This window comes from Podarcis tiliguerta (assembly GCF_965153285.1).
Source record: "Podarcis tiliguerta genome assembly, chromosome: 2".
Lineage (NCBI taxonomy): Eukaryota > Metazoa > Chordata > Lepidosauria > Squamata > Lacertidae > Podarcis > Podarcis tiliguerta.
Genome location: NC_139535.1, coordinates 50631735 through 50649417, shown reverse-complemented (window position 1 = coordinate 50649417; position 17683 = coordinate 50631735). Strand labels below are relative to the sequence as shown.

At 43.4% G+C, this 17683-nt stretch overlaps 1 protein-coding gene across 1 annotated transcript in view; it reads right to left on the bottom strand.

Moving 5' to 3' along the window:
* Positions 1 to 26: 26 nt before the first annotated feature.
* Positions 27 to 17683, bottom strand: part of DNAH1 (dynein axonemal heavy chain 1) — a 118921-nt gene continuing 101264 nt past the window's right edge. The window contains exons 60-79 of the mRNA XM_083429266.1: positions 14253 to 14378; positions 13621 to 13740; positions 12817 to 12966; positions 12060 to 12220; positions 11541 to 11766; positions 11247 to 11442; positions 10115 to 10266; positions 8872 to 9068; positions 8240 to 8384; positions 7837 to 7995; positions 6947 to 7078; positions 6204 to 6374; positions 5735 to 5914; positions 4545 to 4721; positions 3949 to 4119; positions 3090 to 3220; positions 2121 to 2265; positions 1589 to 1795; positions 953 to 1187; positions 27 to 332 (exon numbers count right to left, since the gene is read on the bottom strand). Of these exons, the coding sequence (XP_083285392.1) occupies positions 211 to 332; positions 953 to 1187; positions 1589 to 1795; positions 2121 to 2265; positions 3090 to 3220; positions 3949 to 4119; positions 4545 to 4721; positions 5735 to 5914; positions 6204 to 6374; positions 6947 to 7078; positions 7837 to 7995; positions 8240 to 8384; positions 8872 to 9068; positions 10115 to 10266; positions 11247 to 11442; positions 11541 to 11766; positions 12060 to 12220; positions 12817 to 12966; positions 13621 to 13740; positions 14253 to 14378 (3303 nt within the window). The 3' untranslated portion in view covers positions 27 to 210. The remainder of the gene's footprint in view (positions 333 to 952; positions 1188 to 1588; positions 1796 to 2120; positions 2266 to 3089; positions 3221 to 3948; positions 4120 to 4544; positions 4722 to 5734; positions 5915 to 6203; positions 6375 to 6946; positions 7079 to 7836; positions 7996 to 8239; positions 8385 to 8871; positions 9069 to 10114; positions 10267 to 11246; positions 11443 to 11540; positions 11767 to 12059; positions 12221 to 12816; positions 12967 to 13620; positions 13741 to 14252; positions 14379 to 17683) is intronic.

The window sequence follows — 17683 nt, the reverse complement described above, 5'->3', positions numbered from 1 at the left end:
GGAGTGCCACAGTTGTCTGCGAAACCAAAGTTGATATTTTATTAATGTTATAGGATTAAATTAATGAAATGATAGCATTATCACAATCTTATGATCAGCTGTGTTTCAGCAGAGGAGGCTTCATCAAACAAGTCTAGTTGCATAGAGCACCTGCATACCTTCATTCTCCTCTAAGCTTCAGGAAGCTGCTCAAGTCTATTCCTTCAGTGTTTAGAAATCTAAGGCACAGATCAAGGCAACACCCCGTTTAATCCAGTGCCTCTGAGGCTTACTGCTTGGAATCTCTACAGCAATCACGTAGTTAGTAGAATGGCCCGTTGTGGACAGTGTCCCTAGCAAAGAAAATGAACAGTGTTAGACTGTAGTATACTGAAGAAGATATTATCGTTGTACCACTTACAGGCTGATTCTCCTATGGCTGAAATGACATTTGCTACAGTAGTTTTTTTTTGGTCTTTCAAACTGGCATGATTTCTGCAAAAGAAATCTCTGGAGATGGAAAAGTAGCTGGAAAAAATTATCATGGCTGGAGGGCAGAGCTCTTTCTTCCTTGTTTGTTCTCCTTCCCCTTCCCTATCAAAGGTTTATGCAAACACCATGTAACAAGGGGTTGTTTGTAATCCCCAGATTGTTTGAGAGATGGGGGAAGCTTTTTATCTTGCTAAAAGTAGTCAAAGATGCAAAGGGACATATCTAAAATTCTAACCTGATTTTCAGCATGAGAAAGCACCTGTCTCCCCTATCGATAGATTACTGTAGCCTTTCTTAATATGTTGTTGAACTACAACTCCCATCATCCCTGACCGCTACTAAGCTAGGGATGATGGGAGTTGTAGTCCTACACCATCTGCGGACCTAAAGTTGAGAAAGGCTAGATTCATGAGAAGAATTTCTAATACTGTTCCTTTCCAAGTTTTGGCATCCTTCACCCAACCTTCCCTGAAAGGCTTACCTGCACGAGTTAACGTCTTGTAGATGGGACACAGATAGATGCCTTTGGTTGGAGGCTTGCGGTTAGGCACAGGAACTAGCCACAGGACTGCCATTTCTGTGTACAGCTCCTTTGGCCGTGACTCTGCAAGCTGAAAGAACATGGGGTCCCAGCGAGCCCCTTCCAGAAACAAGCCATGGATGTAACATCCTTCAGTAGGACGCTCAGTTAGTGCCTGCACAGGCTGACTCATCACCTAAATTGAGAGGGTGGGAAAGCAAGTTTTCATCAATCAATCAATCAATCAATCAAATCAATCAATCAATCAATCAATCAGGTAAAAGAAATGTGCCAGTTTGAAACAACAGAAAAAGAAGCCTGCCTGTGGGATTATATCAAAGGAGTTTGTCTGTATCTGAGCAGAATGATTGTGACTAGTTGGGGATACCTGTAGCACCATTTACATAACAAACTACCGAATTTTAAAAAGTAGGGGTGCTCTGTGGTAATTGGGAACCACTACTGTAGTGGTTTAAATGTAATGGGGGACTAGGAACCACAGGTACCTTTCACTTGCAAAGCTGACACTTGGGTTTTCAGTAGGTAAAAGGGTAAAAAAAAATCACTTGCTGAGCTTTTGATACATGATCCACTGACCTTGAAGTCAAAAGAGATGGTGTCTATGGATATGATAGACTTTCTGGCAAAGTTCTGCAGTGTCCCTGTTAGAAAAGCCTGTGGGAAGAAGAAGCCGCTTATCCAGAACACAGGTGGGATCCCTTTTTCAATCCACCTCTGCAAGAAGTCAATGCGCAGCAGCAGGTCGTTCACCCAGGAGGCCAAGGGCTTCAAGGAGGGATAGGCCTGTGGGAAGAATGGCGTTGGAAGAAGGGGCTGTTAAGCTTCTGTAAGTCCCCGTCCTTTGAACTGCTATGAGGCAAACATTTAACTCTACTTGGTCAGCCAGTAATCTATGGTGCTAAATTTCTATAATGTAAGCAAGAAAAAGTGTTTTTTAAGGTTTGGCTTCATCTGTACATCTGTGAGGTTTCAGTCTGGCTTGGCGTTCCTTATGAAAAAACTGACCAGTCATAGCAGCTAAGTAGTGCAGAGGTGATTCTCCCATTTTGCAAAACAACCTGCTGCACTGCTGCAACTACCAATAACTATGCATAGCACTCAGAAGTACCTTACTATTCCACATCTCCGGGACAATATTGTTGTATAAACTGATGGACATCAGTTCCAGCTGGGATGACATCACCACCAGGCCTTTGAGAGCTTTCAGCAGATCTTTTAAACTCGCTGCAATGACTTCCAGCAGACGATTGTATCTGTGCAAAATCAAAGCAGGTATTCTTGTTTAAAAAAAAAGCAAACTAATTCAATGCTGTGATTTTAATAACTTCTGTGAGCATATATGACTGTACTATTGTGTAAACTTGGGGATATCATGTTTAATTTACATGCTGGTTTTCAACAAAATTCTCAACATTATATCATATGCAGCTCTGTAAAGGCTGTTTACATTCATTTGCAGTGTAACTAGGTATTAATATGTCTGCAATAAGAATTGTGGGCAGGGGAGGGGGGTATTGGTTTCTTTCCACATTTCAATGTCGGAAAAGTTATAAATACAGTGGTACCTCGCAAGACGAATGCCTCTCAAGACGAAAAACTCGCAAGACGAAAGAGTTTTTCATTTTCTGAGTTGCTTCGCAAGACAGATTTCCCTATGGGCTTGATTCGCAAGACGAAAACGTATTGTGCCTTTTTTTAAAAACCGCCAATGCATTCCTATGGGAAACCGTCAATACACAGTGGTGCTTTGCAAGACGAAAAAATTCACAAGACGAAAAAACTCGCAGAACGAATGAATTTCGTCTTGCGAGGCACCACTGTAGTTCAGTTTTCACAACCTTAAGCTGAAACACAAATTTATGTGCTGTGAGGGTAATGTAAATGGGCTTTGTCCTCAAATGCCCAAATAGGTGGAGAAAGGCAGCACCTGCCTCATTTACCTGCCTGCAGATCTATTGTACCCACTTGCTCTCCCTAGCAGTTGCTCCTCTACTAGTTTCAGTTTACTAAACTGTAAACTCTGAGAGGCACCTGCAGAGGAGTCCTGCAAAGAGCTGGGTTAAAGTAAGACTTGTACCTGATCACTTCCTGTGCCAAAACAGTGTTCATGGACTCCTCATACAGTACAGGATATCTCAACATTACTCTCTGCAAGTCAATGGGCTGAGGCACTTTCTCCAATATATCTTTTGAGGTCTCCTCCACAATCTAGAAAATGGATGGAAAAGACGTGGAAGGAACAGTTTGTGGGTGGAGAACTTCAGAGTAGCTTATTTAAACTGGGTGAGAGAAGACTTGTGTCTAAGATGAAAATGAAATTGTTTCTACTCTGCAATTTGTTTCTGCTCTCACATTACATATGCAATTTATACTGCAGTCAGGCTATAAGGTCACCTAACCTTTAAGGTAGGTGCCTTTGCTCCCTTGAGATGTTTACTGTAAGACAGGTAGAGATCTTCACATAGCAAAGTAGTTCTGTAATGAGGACAATGCTATTCATTTTTTTTTTTTTAATATTCTGACCCTTCGCAATTCAAATTCTATACACAAAAGTGCTGAATTCTGTGATCTGTAGAAATTGTGCACATTAAGTGCTGCTGAATATTCTTTATTTTGCATAACATTCTGCATGATTTTTAGTCATGGCCAAGAGCTGTCATTGCCTCCTAGAACTCTTATTCTGCTTCCTTTCTGAGATTTCAGGAGACATTGCCCAAACATTTTCCAGGTTATCTTCTCAGCCATAAGGACTTAGAAATGTTTTTGTTTTAAAATGAAAGGGAAGATTCCCAGGAAGCTGAACTGTGCCCATTGTGGCATTCTGAGCCATTTCTGTTCTGCCTCTTGGTATACGGGCAGCTCTTTCTATTAAAGAGTATTTCTGGGTGGGGGTATGCACTAAGTTCATATTCCATTAGGGTAGCAGGTTTACAGACCTCTTCCCTGCTCCGCCCTCCTGCTGTTGATGTCTTTGGCTGAAGTTGAATAATGGCCCCAAGGAGTGCAAAAGTCTCATTCTGAGCAAAGGTGATGTTAGCATTGTCATGCAATCCAAATATCTCGGGCATGTCATTGAGGGGAAGGCTCTTGATGTACTGGATGTATCCCTATGGGGGGAAATCAACACGCAGAACAATGAGGAGGAATTTTTTTAAGACAGACCAAAAGTAAACTACTGAAAGAAAGGGAGAAATGGTTCCAACAGGTATAAAAGAACACATTCTAATAAGATTGTTCACCTACCAAGTTGTGCTTATGAATTATTATGTGTTTGCCTGGTTAACCTGTCACTCAGGGTTTCAACCAAAATTTGTATTTTGGAAGAACTGTTACAACCCCTGCGACGGCATCGTGCATTTTGTTTCAGGAACAGACTCATCTGTGAGAGATCTTCCCAAATCTGATACAGACTCTTAGAAAAGTGGTTCACTTTTGAATCAACCAGGCACATACAGAACAACACGCTCAGACTAGTATAGGCTTAATTCTTTCTATAGTGCAGTGTGTTTGCCTACTAGTTTACGCAACTTACATTAAGGTCATAAGTGGTACTAATCTGTTTGTAGACACCAGATTCTGAGTAAGAAAACTCTGGATTGAGAACATCTGGGTTGTAGAAATCTTCCAAAATATTCATGATGCAGCGCCTGTCCCAGTCATCAGTCACCCGGCCTCCATAGTTAATCTCACCTGCTGTGTACTTCAAAACCTACAAAAGGACAAGGACATAGAAATGGCAAAGGAGGCTGTGGCTTGGGTACAAGAGGAGAACAATTTGGGGTACTTTGCCAGCCCTCTTTTTCCATGCCAGAAGCCACCTTGAAGAACTGAAACACTCTCCAGGGAAAGAGCACCCATGCAAGAGATCACCTGGCTGTGCATGAGTGCAAGTGCCTTCTGTCATGCACAGGGATCCAAGTCTCCACCATCTACTTACACAGGTCAAGAACTTTTTTCTCTGGCTGGTTCAGCTACAGCATTAAAACAAGCACAAGCTTGGATTGGCTTCCCTCAACTACTCCAAACACATGGTGTCTGATGTTTTAATTTGTTGGAAGCCGCCCAGAGTGGCTGGAGCAACCCAGTCAGATGGGTGACATACAAATAAGACATCATCATCGTTGTTGTTAATATTAGACAGGGAAATAAGGGTATACCATGCTGAATGCAAGAAATGGATTTACAGTTAACAAGCGTGGTAGCAATGGATAAGAAGGTGCGGAAGGTTTGACAGTGGCTGGGAAGGCACGGCTAGATGGGCACGGTTTAATATTATTATTATTGTTGTTGTTGACAAACACTGAGTAGTGATGAAGGCTGTGCAAAGGCAGATTATTTGGACTAGTCCAAATGAACCCAGTTTAAATATTTTGAGTAATTGAAACTGTACACAATATTCAGGCCCACTCCTTGGAGACAGATAATCCTGTCGCATCAGAGCATGTGGCAAGAGGGGCCTTAAGTATATTTTGCTGCAGCTGCTGTGTTGCAGCGCTATTCTACTGCTTCTCCAGAGAACTGAGGAGAAATGGTGAATATGTTCCGCCAAACGTGGAACTTCAGGCTGTTTAGCTGTATTTCCCATGAGGCTAGAAGCACTATCTGACCCACTCCCAAAGTATTAGGTCACCTACATAATCCGTCTTCCTTGGAGGATTTTATTCCTTCACAGACATTTTCTCACACCCCTGATTTCACCCTTGGCATGCACCACTCTCCTACCTTGTAAGGGATGTTTTCATATTCATCCAGAAACATCTTCAGCTGGCTGATGCAGATGCGCAGATCTCCGTCTGTGAACTCATAAGGAATGTTGAACCCCAGTGGCCCAAACTTCCTCCTTTCCAGTGCATTCCCATGGAAGAGGCAAAGCGAGAGGAGCAAGGATTTGAACTCCGTAAGCTGCAAGATAATGAGGACATGTATTGAGAAAAGGGTCCTAAGTGTCACAGGATAAGATGCTGCTACAACATTTCCATTAACAGTTGCTTCTAATGAGCAAGAAAGGCATGCCCCCCTCCCAAATCTGCCTGCACACCACTGTAATGTGGTACCCTTTGTGCAAAGAGGCACAGTAGCAGTGGAGAGGAACAGGGACTGATTCAGAAGCTTATGGTAACCAATCCCTTGGCGGGAGAAAGCTAGGAATGAGGAAGTGCTGTCTGAGAACTTGGAAAATGGGACCTCTTACCTTGGTACAGGAGTTCAGGAAGTCATTGTTCAGGCTTAAGTAAGATTTCAGCAGATTAGCCTTTACTCCCCGTGGTGGCTCAATGGTCATCTTAGATCCGTTCTGGAGGATGGACACTGGAAACTTGTTACTAGGCAAACTGGTGAGCCAAAGTCTGAAGTCCCGGTGCACCTGGGCAATTGAAATATGAGCCATGTATAATCTGAAAGAGTTCCGTTCTACTTTTTAGAAACACCTTTCTACGGAAGAGTCTTTTCTCACTCCCATTAGAGAAGGGTTCCTCCATCACAAAGAGACCAGCAAATATATTTCTCATAGGAGGGAACAGTCAAGATATCCTGCTTACTCCTGTGAGCTTTCAAAGACATCCTGCAATAAGAATGTGTAAGGAGAATATCGAGAGAAAGTGCCACTTGCTGCAAGTTCCTTTACAGAAGCAAAAAAATGCTCACTGGAGATTCTATTTCATCTTATTATCTTGCTCCCATATGGAGCCTCAAGATTCTGCAACTAATCCCTACCTCCTCCACCTTTTTGCCCAGCTTCTTGTTGGCAGCATAAGCATGCTCTGCAAAGAAAGTAGAAAACTCTAGAAAGATCGTGCCTAACTACTGCTGTCCCATCACTTTAACAATTTTTCTACAGATACCTATAAACATTTACATAAGGATCCAGGGAGAAACTTTATGGCTTCTGCTGAAAATGCACAGGGAAGCAAAAGCTGAAGTCCATCTGTGTGTCACCTTGTCAGGGTTGATGCCTTCAATGAGTCGTTCCAAAGAAGGCATCCAGCTGGGAGCCAGGTGGCAATTCTGGAAGAAGACCCACTTCCCACGCTCCATAGCACTGCGCATCATGGCTTCTGCCCGGGGACCCTAAGAAGCAACACAGAACGACACAGTTAGCCACAGGTCAGTCAGGGTGGCTGTACTATGTCAGCAGGGAATTAGGGAAGGCAGAAAAACTAAGAAAGCTGAAAAAACTAAGAAAGCCAGGTGGATGGACTAAAAGGGAGTTGGTAGGCACCACCAATCGGCTGATTGTCAGGGCTTGCATAACACTGTGCACTGAAACCCTGATGCCCATTGGGCCTTTTGTGTGCAGTGCTACACGAAAAAGGTCACCTGACAATGTGGCACCAGGTGATTGACAGGTGAGGTAAGGGCGTGAAGGTCGCTTAGAGCGTTGTAGGCTCTCAAAGTCCATGTCTGCCTGCAGGAGACACCCATACAAGATGCAAGAAGGAATACTACAGGACAGCAAACATGATTAAGAGTTTCACGACACTAACAAATTTATTATGTCACCAGCTTTTGTGGATCAGAGTCCACGTGTCATTACCCAGAATTCCTGAAAGCAGGAAAGTGTGTGAAACAGGTTTGCAATATTTTGTAGTGGGTGCTGGAAGAGCTGAATTCAGCCCCCCCCCCCCCGGGTGAAACCTTGCACTCAGACATGAAAAACTCAGTGGTGGACTTGAACACATCCACTGCTCTTATACTTCGTTATCCACTCAAAGATAGTAATGGCAGGAATCTACTTCACAAAGTCCTTCAGAAAAGAGCTACAGAGCAATTAATGAGGATCAGCCATGTTTTAAGGGATGTGCAGCACTATAGCACTGGAAACTTACTTGTCCCTGTCCAAGAGAAATTGCAGATAGTTTCTTAGAAAACTTCATTTCTTCAGCAAATTTATAGAGATCAGCAGCTGGGTCTGTGCCGGGAGAGAGGACGAAGATAAGAGGTGTAGTAGCGGCAGATTCCTTAAACACCACAGAGAGGTTTGCAGTCTGAAATGGGAATAAAGGCGGAATTTTTCTATTAAGCACTGGTAGTGGACAATGGAGAAGATATTTGCTCAGAGTCAGTGCACAGCGTTTCCCCGTCTTATGCTTTGCTATCTAGTGTTGGGAATAAGGCCATGGCTAGACTTGAGAAAGAAGGCGGCAGGATGAGACAGTATGAGGTGATGGTTTTGCCAAACATCTATCTGCTCACCCCTCCTACCACCCACGCTCAACTGCTGGTAGCTACCTGAGGCTCAATGAAGGTCTGCCCCAAGTTGGCAGCCACAAAGTCCTGCATTGCATTGGTGACTTTGTCCCCTCGCAGGCAACGGAGGACCAGCAACTTCTGGAAGGCATCTAACTTGGCGTCCCACAGGCCAGGCAGATGCTCCCTGCAAGAGAGGAAAGGGCTGTGTCAGGTTTTCACATTTCACACTGAAAATGTCACAGGCATAGGGCAAGACAACAGGCTTCTCAGAGTGGATTTCGTGTGGTAACTATAATGGGATCAATCTTTGTGACAGATCACTTGATGGCTGTGCTCTAGCTCCACTGCTGGAGGCAATATGCCTCCATATACCAGATTCTAGGAATCATAGGTGAGCAGAATGCTGTTACACTCCGGTCCTGCTCAGGAGTTTCCATAGCATCTGGTTGGCCACTGTGAGAACAGGATGCTGGACTAGAAGGGCAATTGGCCTGAGCCAGCAGGGCTCTTCTGATGGGCTGGCAAGGTCAGTAACAAATCTCTAGCCATTTTCTGAGCAGAATTACCACTGGCAAGCAGTGGGGGGTGAGGGATGGGGAAGGGAGGGCAGAGCCAAACAAAAAACAGTGCAGGACCTACAACCCTACTGGAAACTGAAGGGGAAATGTCACCTGTGAGGTTCTGCGCTGTCAAAAATTGCTCGGAAACCATTCAGATTTGCCACAAAATCATCTGCAAAGCTGGAAAAATTGTGTAGGTTGGTCAAGGCCAAGATATCATTCCATGCTCTTTCGTATAACCATGCAGGAGCTGGATTATCCCGCATGGTCTTAACTGCACCACCTGAAATTAGGTATCGCCATTCATCCTGAATGTAAAAAAAATCACAAATAATAGATAGGGAGAATTAGACTCTCTGCTTGTGAATTTTCCTTCCATGAACCATGGCCAGAAGTGCCAATGTAAGGAGGTGTTCACCTCTCTGGCCCACAGATGGCAGGCTTGTCAAAATGTTTACAGACTCTTGAGGAGGGACCAGTCAGCATGATAAATTGTCGGGGCAACCATCACTTCCATAAGGTATGTTTGTGAGGACAGTTCTGCACTGGTCACAGGTTTAAGAACAAAGGTATGTAATACTGCTCCCCCTTCCCAGAAACGTAACAAACTACTTTAGTTTGTTAAGGATGCTGGGATTTGTAGTTCTACAGTTCCCAGTATTCTTTTTTTTGGGGGTGGGGGGAGGTAATGCTTTAAATGTGTGTTGTATGTGTTTTAGTGTATGGTGTGGATTTGCCCCAGGAATATATGTCTGGAAGCACACTGTAGCAGTAGCTCTACAAGTTGCAACTGCTATGGGGAACACAAACATTACATGGATGTTTTCTGCAGCAAACAGATGCACTTCTGCTCAAGTAAAGGGAAGTGGGTGCTTGTCATTCTCCTTTCCGTCTGAAACAGCCTCCCATGTCCCTTCCCAAGGGTCACCCAGTCACCTCACCCCTATAACAGATTTTCAGGGAGTTCATGGAGCTGCAGAGGGAAAGGGAAGGTGGGAATGCCTCATTCCCTGAATTCTGTTCCATTCACAGAAAGAGTTAGGATCAAGTTAGCAGGTCGTTGTCATATATGCATCTCTCTCTCTCTCTCTCTCTCACACACACACACACACACACACCTGGCATAATCAGGTTTCCCAGATGCCTATATCTGAACATTGTGTGCCACCAGTGAAACACAGGGTAGTACCTTCAACCAATTTTAATAGGTGATGCTGCATTAAATCAATGGGCTATGCTTTAAGACATGGTTGCTGTACAGTGCGTAGTTACATGCTTTGAGAAACAGTCTCATAGCAGTTCATGATCGTACAGATACTTGCTTAAAAGGGTCTGAGGATGTAGTTTCACTGACCATGTCTATTTTGCCTTCATTCATCATGATCCGGATGCAGACCAGAAACGCAAACATGAGCTTATGCTTCTCAAAGAGGCTCCGACACACATTGCTGTAGAGGCTGAAGGTGAGGTACTTATTGATATTTGCTATTCGCTTCTTTAGGGTGTCTGAAAATAAGAAATCACAAAATAACAATGCAGACAGTGAGTAAGAGGGAATTACCCACAATATTGCCATACGCTTTAGAAATGTGTTCGTTATTCAAGAGGACTTAGGCTTGCACTAGTGAGCCAGAAAAACTTCTCATGCCTCCTGTCTGGTGCTGGCATATTGAACACTGCCTGAAGAAATAAAAACTGCTAGGATGGCTGAAGGCCATTTAAAAGCCAAGTGCTTTGCACTGATAAGGATACCAAGTTAAAAGCTAGTGCTTTAAAAGAATTCTCTCATACAGAGCTTGCCAGTAGAACAATTTAGATATGGTGAGGGAAGGGCAGACGGCATCAGGAACACCCACATCTCTGGATTACATACTAGTTCTACAGCATAAATGGCTGAATGCTGCCACCAGCATCACCTGAAATGATGACCATCTATAGATTCAGTAAAGTGGCTTTTTTTCCTGAACCCCATACAGAAATAATCTGGGATCAAGCTGAAGTTCATTGAGATTCTGCAACTCTGGCAATAAACTAGTAGGGGCTGATTATGATCCATAATGAGCAGGTGTACTCTTAAAAGGTTTGTGTGCCAATTTTATTCCAGCACTGAGCTCTACTGGATATTGAAGTGCAAGGATGAACAAATCTCCAGTCCTTCAAAAGTCTGAACATCTTCCAGAAGAACCGCAAGACCACCTATTAATTTTGGGATGGCTTGTAACAAACATAACGGGATATAGCATTTGGGATCACCAATGCATTACATTTTTACTTAGCTGAGGTTACTATCCTATGGCTAACAACTTTACTATGCAAACATAATACTTTAGAAACTCTGAACATTCAAACTATGAAATTGTCCCTTTAGCGTTGATCAGAGTATGGCCCCTATGTAGAGGGAAACTCTACAATTCTATAGTTCTAAGTGAGACACTGAGGGGTTTGGGATGGGATTCTCTTCACACACAGCACATTATCAGAGGTACCTGCTCTCTCAGCGTTAGCAATTCCTGTCAGAAATATGTTGAGGAACCATTCCAATGAATACTGGTACATGGGATCGACATTGGCCAAGTCTGAGACACAGAAGAAGAGGATCTGGGTGCGGACAGCCACAGGCACGTACTCCAGCCGGGTGATGTCAATATCCTTCTCTGTCTGTTCAGCTGCCTTCACTTTGGCCTGCAGGAGATTCAAGACCGTGACAAAATGCACCATTCCATATTAAGTCAAAGCAAACAGCTGACAGGCTGCAGTGGAAGTGCAGATCAGTCACCAACCTGAATCTCCCCTGCTTTTAGCTTGGATGCCTCCAACACTTTGATAAGCTCCAGATCATCAACAGGGTTCCCCTCAGAAGAGCTCAAGCGGTACAGGATCTGATCTTCTATCTCCTTCAGCTCCTGTCGCATCTTGGCATTACTGACGATCAACTGGTTCTTGGCCTCTTCCAAGTCAGGCCGCTCTTCAGCTACCACTTGGCCTAGCAGCTGATCCTCTAAGCCACTGTAAAAAGAAAGAAAGTAACCACACATATTACAATTTGAACAACAAAGGGTCATATGGAATCTTCATGTTCTATTAGAGCTTGGTTTCAGACTTTCCCCAGCCGCAAACTGCATGCCCAGCAGGGCTTAAATTCACAGTTCTATCTATCAAGATTGATGGGATGCAACCTCTAACTCAGAACTACAGGTGGGGAAAAGCAGCTGACATGATTAAAGTGGAGGACTTTTAAGCCCAAGGAGAGTATCAGAACACTTGCTGGCATCAGCAATGAAAAGTAGAGCTGGTGTTACCTGGGGGATAGGGTGAAGTTAATCAGTGTAAGCTTGGTGGACAGCTCTGGTGTGTAGTGGGGATTAGGTAGGTTGGTGGTGATGTACATCTTGAAGTCCTCATGGTATGGAATGATGGTGTCTCCCAGCTTCAACACTGTGCTACCTTGCTGCTTATAGGTCTGTATATCAGGGAAACAAGTAAAAAGAAGCAGCAGCAACAACAAACATCTATGCAAACAGAAGAGACACAATTCTGTAACAGATAATACCACAACGTTCATAGCCAACTCCGTCCAACAAATTCATGTTGTTGAGAGTGTACGGATAGTGTGGCTTGGGATAGGCAAAAGTAGATGGTAATGGTGAGTGCAGAATGGATTTTTGCAGAATTTCTGGGCTAGTATCAGTCCACAACCAGAAGACAGATTTGCCTGTCTCGGCATTGAAGCTGCTTCCTAGTCCCAGTTGGTCCAGCATATCAACACATATTAACAAGCATTTCTCTTTCCTTCATTTTATGGATGGTAACAGGGGAACAGCAGCTAATAGAGGCAACACCAGCTGTCAGGGGAAGAAGGAAGCCTTCTCCTACTGCCCAAAGCTTCTCAACTACAAATCTGCACTTTTGTAACCCCAATTCACACAGTAGATGCCAGTTCTTAAAGATGAAAGGCATTCCGACATTAGGGTAGCCCCTTCACTCAGTGCTGACAGCAGAAAAGTTGCCAGTGCCTGCTAATACTTTATCAAACAGGCACTGAAAAATCAGAGGCACCTGTTTTAGCAGGACAGGTTCAAGGGCTGGATCCAGTTCTTCACCAACGTTCTCCAGTAGGAACGGCTTTCCAAAACGAATGGCATTCTCCAAGCTGCGCAGGAAGTCCCGATCACTGAGCTTAGATGTATCTAACCCATTATCTCTCTCCTGAAAAACAGAGAAGGTGCAGAAAAACTCAGTACAGGTGATACGTGGGGGCCTGCTTGTGTGAATGTGGAACAACAAATGGAAAATTGAGTAAAAGAAACATGGGGTGGGGGTGGAGAAATCTTGAGTATAAGCATCCACTTTGTTAATAAATTGAACACAGCAAACACCCAGACCTGCGACTCAGCTCTCCAATGTGTGAAAGCAACCAAAAGGAACACTTGTGTGATAACCACTTTCACTGCTCATATTTCTTCATGATAACAGTTCAATTCCTCGTTCTGCTTTTGCTTTTTGATCACGGCTTTTCACATTGAAAATCAATACTCAGAACTGGCAGCTGAACCTTCAAACCCATGAAGTTTGGTTTTCTGCTTTAAAATTATACCATATTTCCTTCATTTCATGAAGGAAAGAGCAGATTTTTTTTTTAAAAAAATAGTAGTAATAAGATAATCAGAAGATTCAGATAACAAGGGTGTGTATTTTTTTTACATTTGCATTTATAGTTTGCAAACTGGGAATTTTAACAGTGAGGTGTAAACAACATGCCTTTATAGGAACAGAACTTCAATCTCAGAGATAGGATGGGGTATCAAATCCCCTGGTACCACTGAACTGGATTAATGACTTTGCAGAAGCAGAAGCCCTTACCAAGTTTTTTATCCATTTGTTGGCTTGTCCCTGGGGGTCTATGAAGAGAGTCCAGCGCTGAGAGAACTGAGTTATCATTCCATTCTCCACAGACAAGGTATCATTGGGTAGACCTGCAATCTGAATAAGAACACATCATTTTAACAGTAAACACAAATTCTGCGTACTCTGCCCCTACACAAAACTGCACTGGCAATAACATATGTTCTGCAGCAAGGAAAATAAATTTATGTAACCTGTGCAAAATATGTCAATCAAGCAAATTTTCCATAATTTAAACTTCTGCTAGCGGAGAAGAGGACAAGGTGAGGTGTGCAGTGCAACCCATTGTATAGTTATTCTGTGATTCACTTCTTCTTGAGTTTTGTCTACAATGGAATTAGGGCCCGGGAAACCAAAGCCATGTCCACATAGCTGTTCAGGGAAGTTTTTAATATTTAACGCTGTATTGTTTTTAACACTTGATTGGGAGCCGCCCAGAGTGGCTGGGGAAACTCAGCCAGATGGGCGGGGGTATAAATAATAAATTCTTCTTCTTCTTATAGCTAGGATTCAGCCCCACAAGTTAAAGTTATTCAAAGCATGGGAACACATTTCAAAACAATTCAGTCAGTGTATACTGTTAAAATTACCTGCCACGATCGGATTTTCACTGGGTCTCCAAGTGTGCCTATCAGGTTTGGTTCTTTTGTGTGTGGAACATTATACGTCTCAAGCTTACTTATCCATTCATCATAAAGTGAATTGCGGTATTGACCCTGCAAAGGAAAACTATGCATCACTGATATTAAACCAGTATTACAGTTTGCTAAATTAGGCCAACATGCTGAAAAAGAGAATTGAGGCCCACATTCTTAGCTGTTCCAATGGATTGTCTAGCATTTTGTTCACACAGTACCCAACAACATACCTATAGGAATCTCATGGGACATGAGCACAACAGCGCTCCCCCCACTTGTGCTCCCAGGCAACTGGTATTTAGCAGTTCATCACTGATTTGTGCATTGGGGTGATGCTGAAGAGCCAGCCTCCCAACCCTGCTGTTGCTGCTGTTTACAGTGTGGTGATGGGACAAGGCAATGGTGAGGTTGGGGCTACTCTGGTGCTCCTGCTGGGGAGCCTGTGAAGCCCTGCTGCTATCCTGCCCCTGCACTGTCCTGTTAAGTGGCAGCAATGCTGGTGTCAGGAGGGCGGTTCTGCAGCGCAGCCCACTGTGCAAACCACTTCTGTACACAGCCATCGTGACTAGTAGCCACTGACTGCTTTCTCCTTCATGGATTTATCAACCTCTCTTTCAAAACCACCCAAGTTGGTGGCCTTTACTGCATCACATGGTGGTGAAAGAGGACCTCCTTTGGTTTTTCCTAAACTGTCCAACATACAGCTTCATTGGATGACTGGGTTCAAGTATTAAGAGGGAAGGAGAAAGAATTCTCTCTATCCACTTTCATCTACACCCTGGATAATTTTCTATACTTCTATCATGTCCTGCTCCTTACTTGTATGTTTTTTCTAAACTAAACTGTTCCAGCCCTGTCCTAATTTTGGTTTCCCTTTTCTGCACCTTTTCCAGGTCTACAATAGCCTTCTTGAGATGAAGCAATGAGAACTGTACATAACAGTCCATGTGTGGCTGCACATCAATTTTTATAAGGGCATTATGATATTGGAAATTTTATTTTCACTCCCTGCCCTAAATGAGCCCAAATATGGAATTCCTCTTTTTATGTAGCTACTGCATACTGTGGTTGGCATTTTTGTTAATCTATCTACCTTGACAAAGAATTATTTCCTGGACAGTGACTGCCAATTCAGGCCCCACTAGCACATAGGTGAAGTTAGGTTTTTAAAAACCCAATATGCATCACTTTATACTTGTTAACTATCAATTGCACTGGCTGTTTCTCTTGTGGGACAGATTTAGTAAGTAGGAGAGGATGTATTAATTACAATTATCATTCCAGTCTCCCCATGTGTTTGGGATTTAAATGTTTAGAATAATCAGCTTAGCGTTTGCACTTAGAAAGCTAGCTGGTGAGAGTTTCAGATTACTATCCCTTGGCAGCCCCTTCATGGATCACTGCCTTGCCGTGGCGAAGGGGCTTGAATAACTCAGAGAAGCTATGAGCTATGCCGTGCAGGGCTACCCAAGATGGACAGGTCATAGTGGAGAGTTTTGACCAAATGTGATCCACCTGGAGCAGGAACCGGCAAGCCACTCCAGTATCCCTGCCAAGAAAACTCCATGGACAAAGACAAAAGGCATATAAAAGTTATGACGCTGGAAGATGAGCCCCTCAGGTCGGAAGGCGTCCAACATGCTACTGAGGAAGAGCGGAGGACAAGTACAAGTAGATTCAGAGCTGATGAAGCGGCTGGGCCAAAGCCGAAAGGACGCTCAGTTGCGGATATGCCTGGAAGCGAAAGGAAAGTCCAATGCTGTAAAGAAAAATATTGCATAGGAACCTGTAATGTAAGAACCATGAACCTTGGTAAGTTGGATGTGGTCAAAAATGAGATGGCAAGAATAAATATTGACATCCTGGGCATCAGTGAACTAAAATGGACCGGAATGGGCAAATTCAGTTCGGATGACCATCATATCTACTACTGTGGGCAAGAAACCCGTAAAAGAAATGGAGTGGCCCTCATCGTCAACAAAAGAGTGGCAAAAGCTGTACTGGGATGCAATCTCAAAAATGATAGAATGATCTCGATACGAATCCAAGGCAGACCTTTTAACATCACAGTAATCCAAGTTTATGCACCAACCACTGGTGCTGAAGAAACTGAAATTGATCGATTCTATGACGACTTACAACACCTTATAGAAATGACACCAAAGAAGGATGTTCTTTTCATTATAGGGGATTGGAATGCTAAAGTAGGGAGTCAAGAGATAAAAGGAACAACGGGCAAGTTTGGCCTTGGAGTTCAAAATGAAGCAGGGCAAAGGCTAATAGAGTTCTGCCAAGAGAACAAGCTGGTCATCACAAACACTCTTTTCCAACAACACAAGAGACGACTCTGCACATGGACATCGCCAGATGGGCAGCATCGAAATCAGATTGATTATATTCTCTGCAGCCAAAGATGGAGAAGCTCTATACAGTCAGCAAAAACAAGACCTGGAGCTGACTGTGGCTCAGATCATCAGCTTCTTATAGCGAAATTCAAGCTTAAACTAAAGAAAGTAGGAAAAACCACTGGGCCGGTAAGATACAATCTAAGTCAAATCCCTTATGAATACCCAGTGGAAGTGAGGAACAGGTTTAAGGATTTAGATTTGGTAGACAGAGTGCCTGAAGAACTATGGATGGAGGCTCGTAACATTATACAGGAGGCAGCAACTAAAACCATCCCAATGAAAAGGAAATGCAAGAAAGCAAAGTGGCTGTCCAACGAGGCCTTACAAATAGCGGGGGAGAGAAGGCAAACAAAATGCAAGGGAGATAGTGAAAGATACAGGAAATTGAATGCAAATTTCCAAAAAATAGCAAGGAGAGACAAGAAGGCCTTCTTAAACGAGCAATGCAAAGAAATAGAGGAAAACAATAGAATGGGGAAAACCAGAGATCTGTTCAATAAAATTGGAGATATGAAAGGAACATTTCGTACGAAGATTACGATAATAAAAGACAAAAGTGGAAAGGACCTAACAGAAGCAGAAGACATCAAGAAGAGGTGGCAAGAATACACAGAGGAACTATACCAGAAAGAAATGGATGTCTCTTACACCCCAGGTAGTGTGGTTGCTGACCTTGAGCCAGACATCCTGGAGAGTGAAGTCAAATGGGCCTTAGAAAGCACTGCTAATAAAAAGGCCCGTGGAAGTGATGATATTCCAGCTGAACTATTTAAAATCTTAAACGATGATGCTGTTAAGGTGCTACACTCAATATGCCAGCAAATTTGGAAAACTCAGCAGTGGCCAGAGAATTGGAGAAGATCAGTCTACATCCCAATCCCAAAGAAGGGCAGTGCCAAAGAATACTCCAACTACCGCACAATTGCACTCATTTCACACACTAGCAAAGTTATGCTTAAAATTCTACAAGGCAGG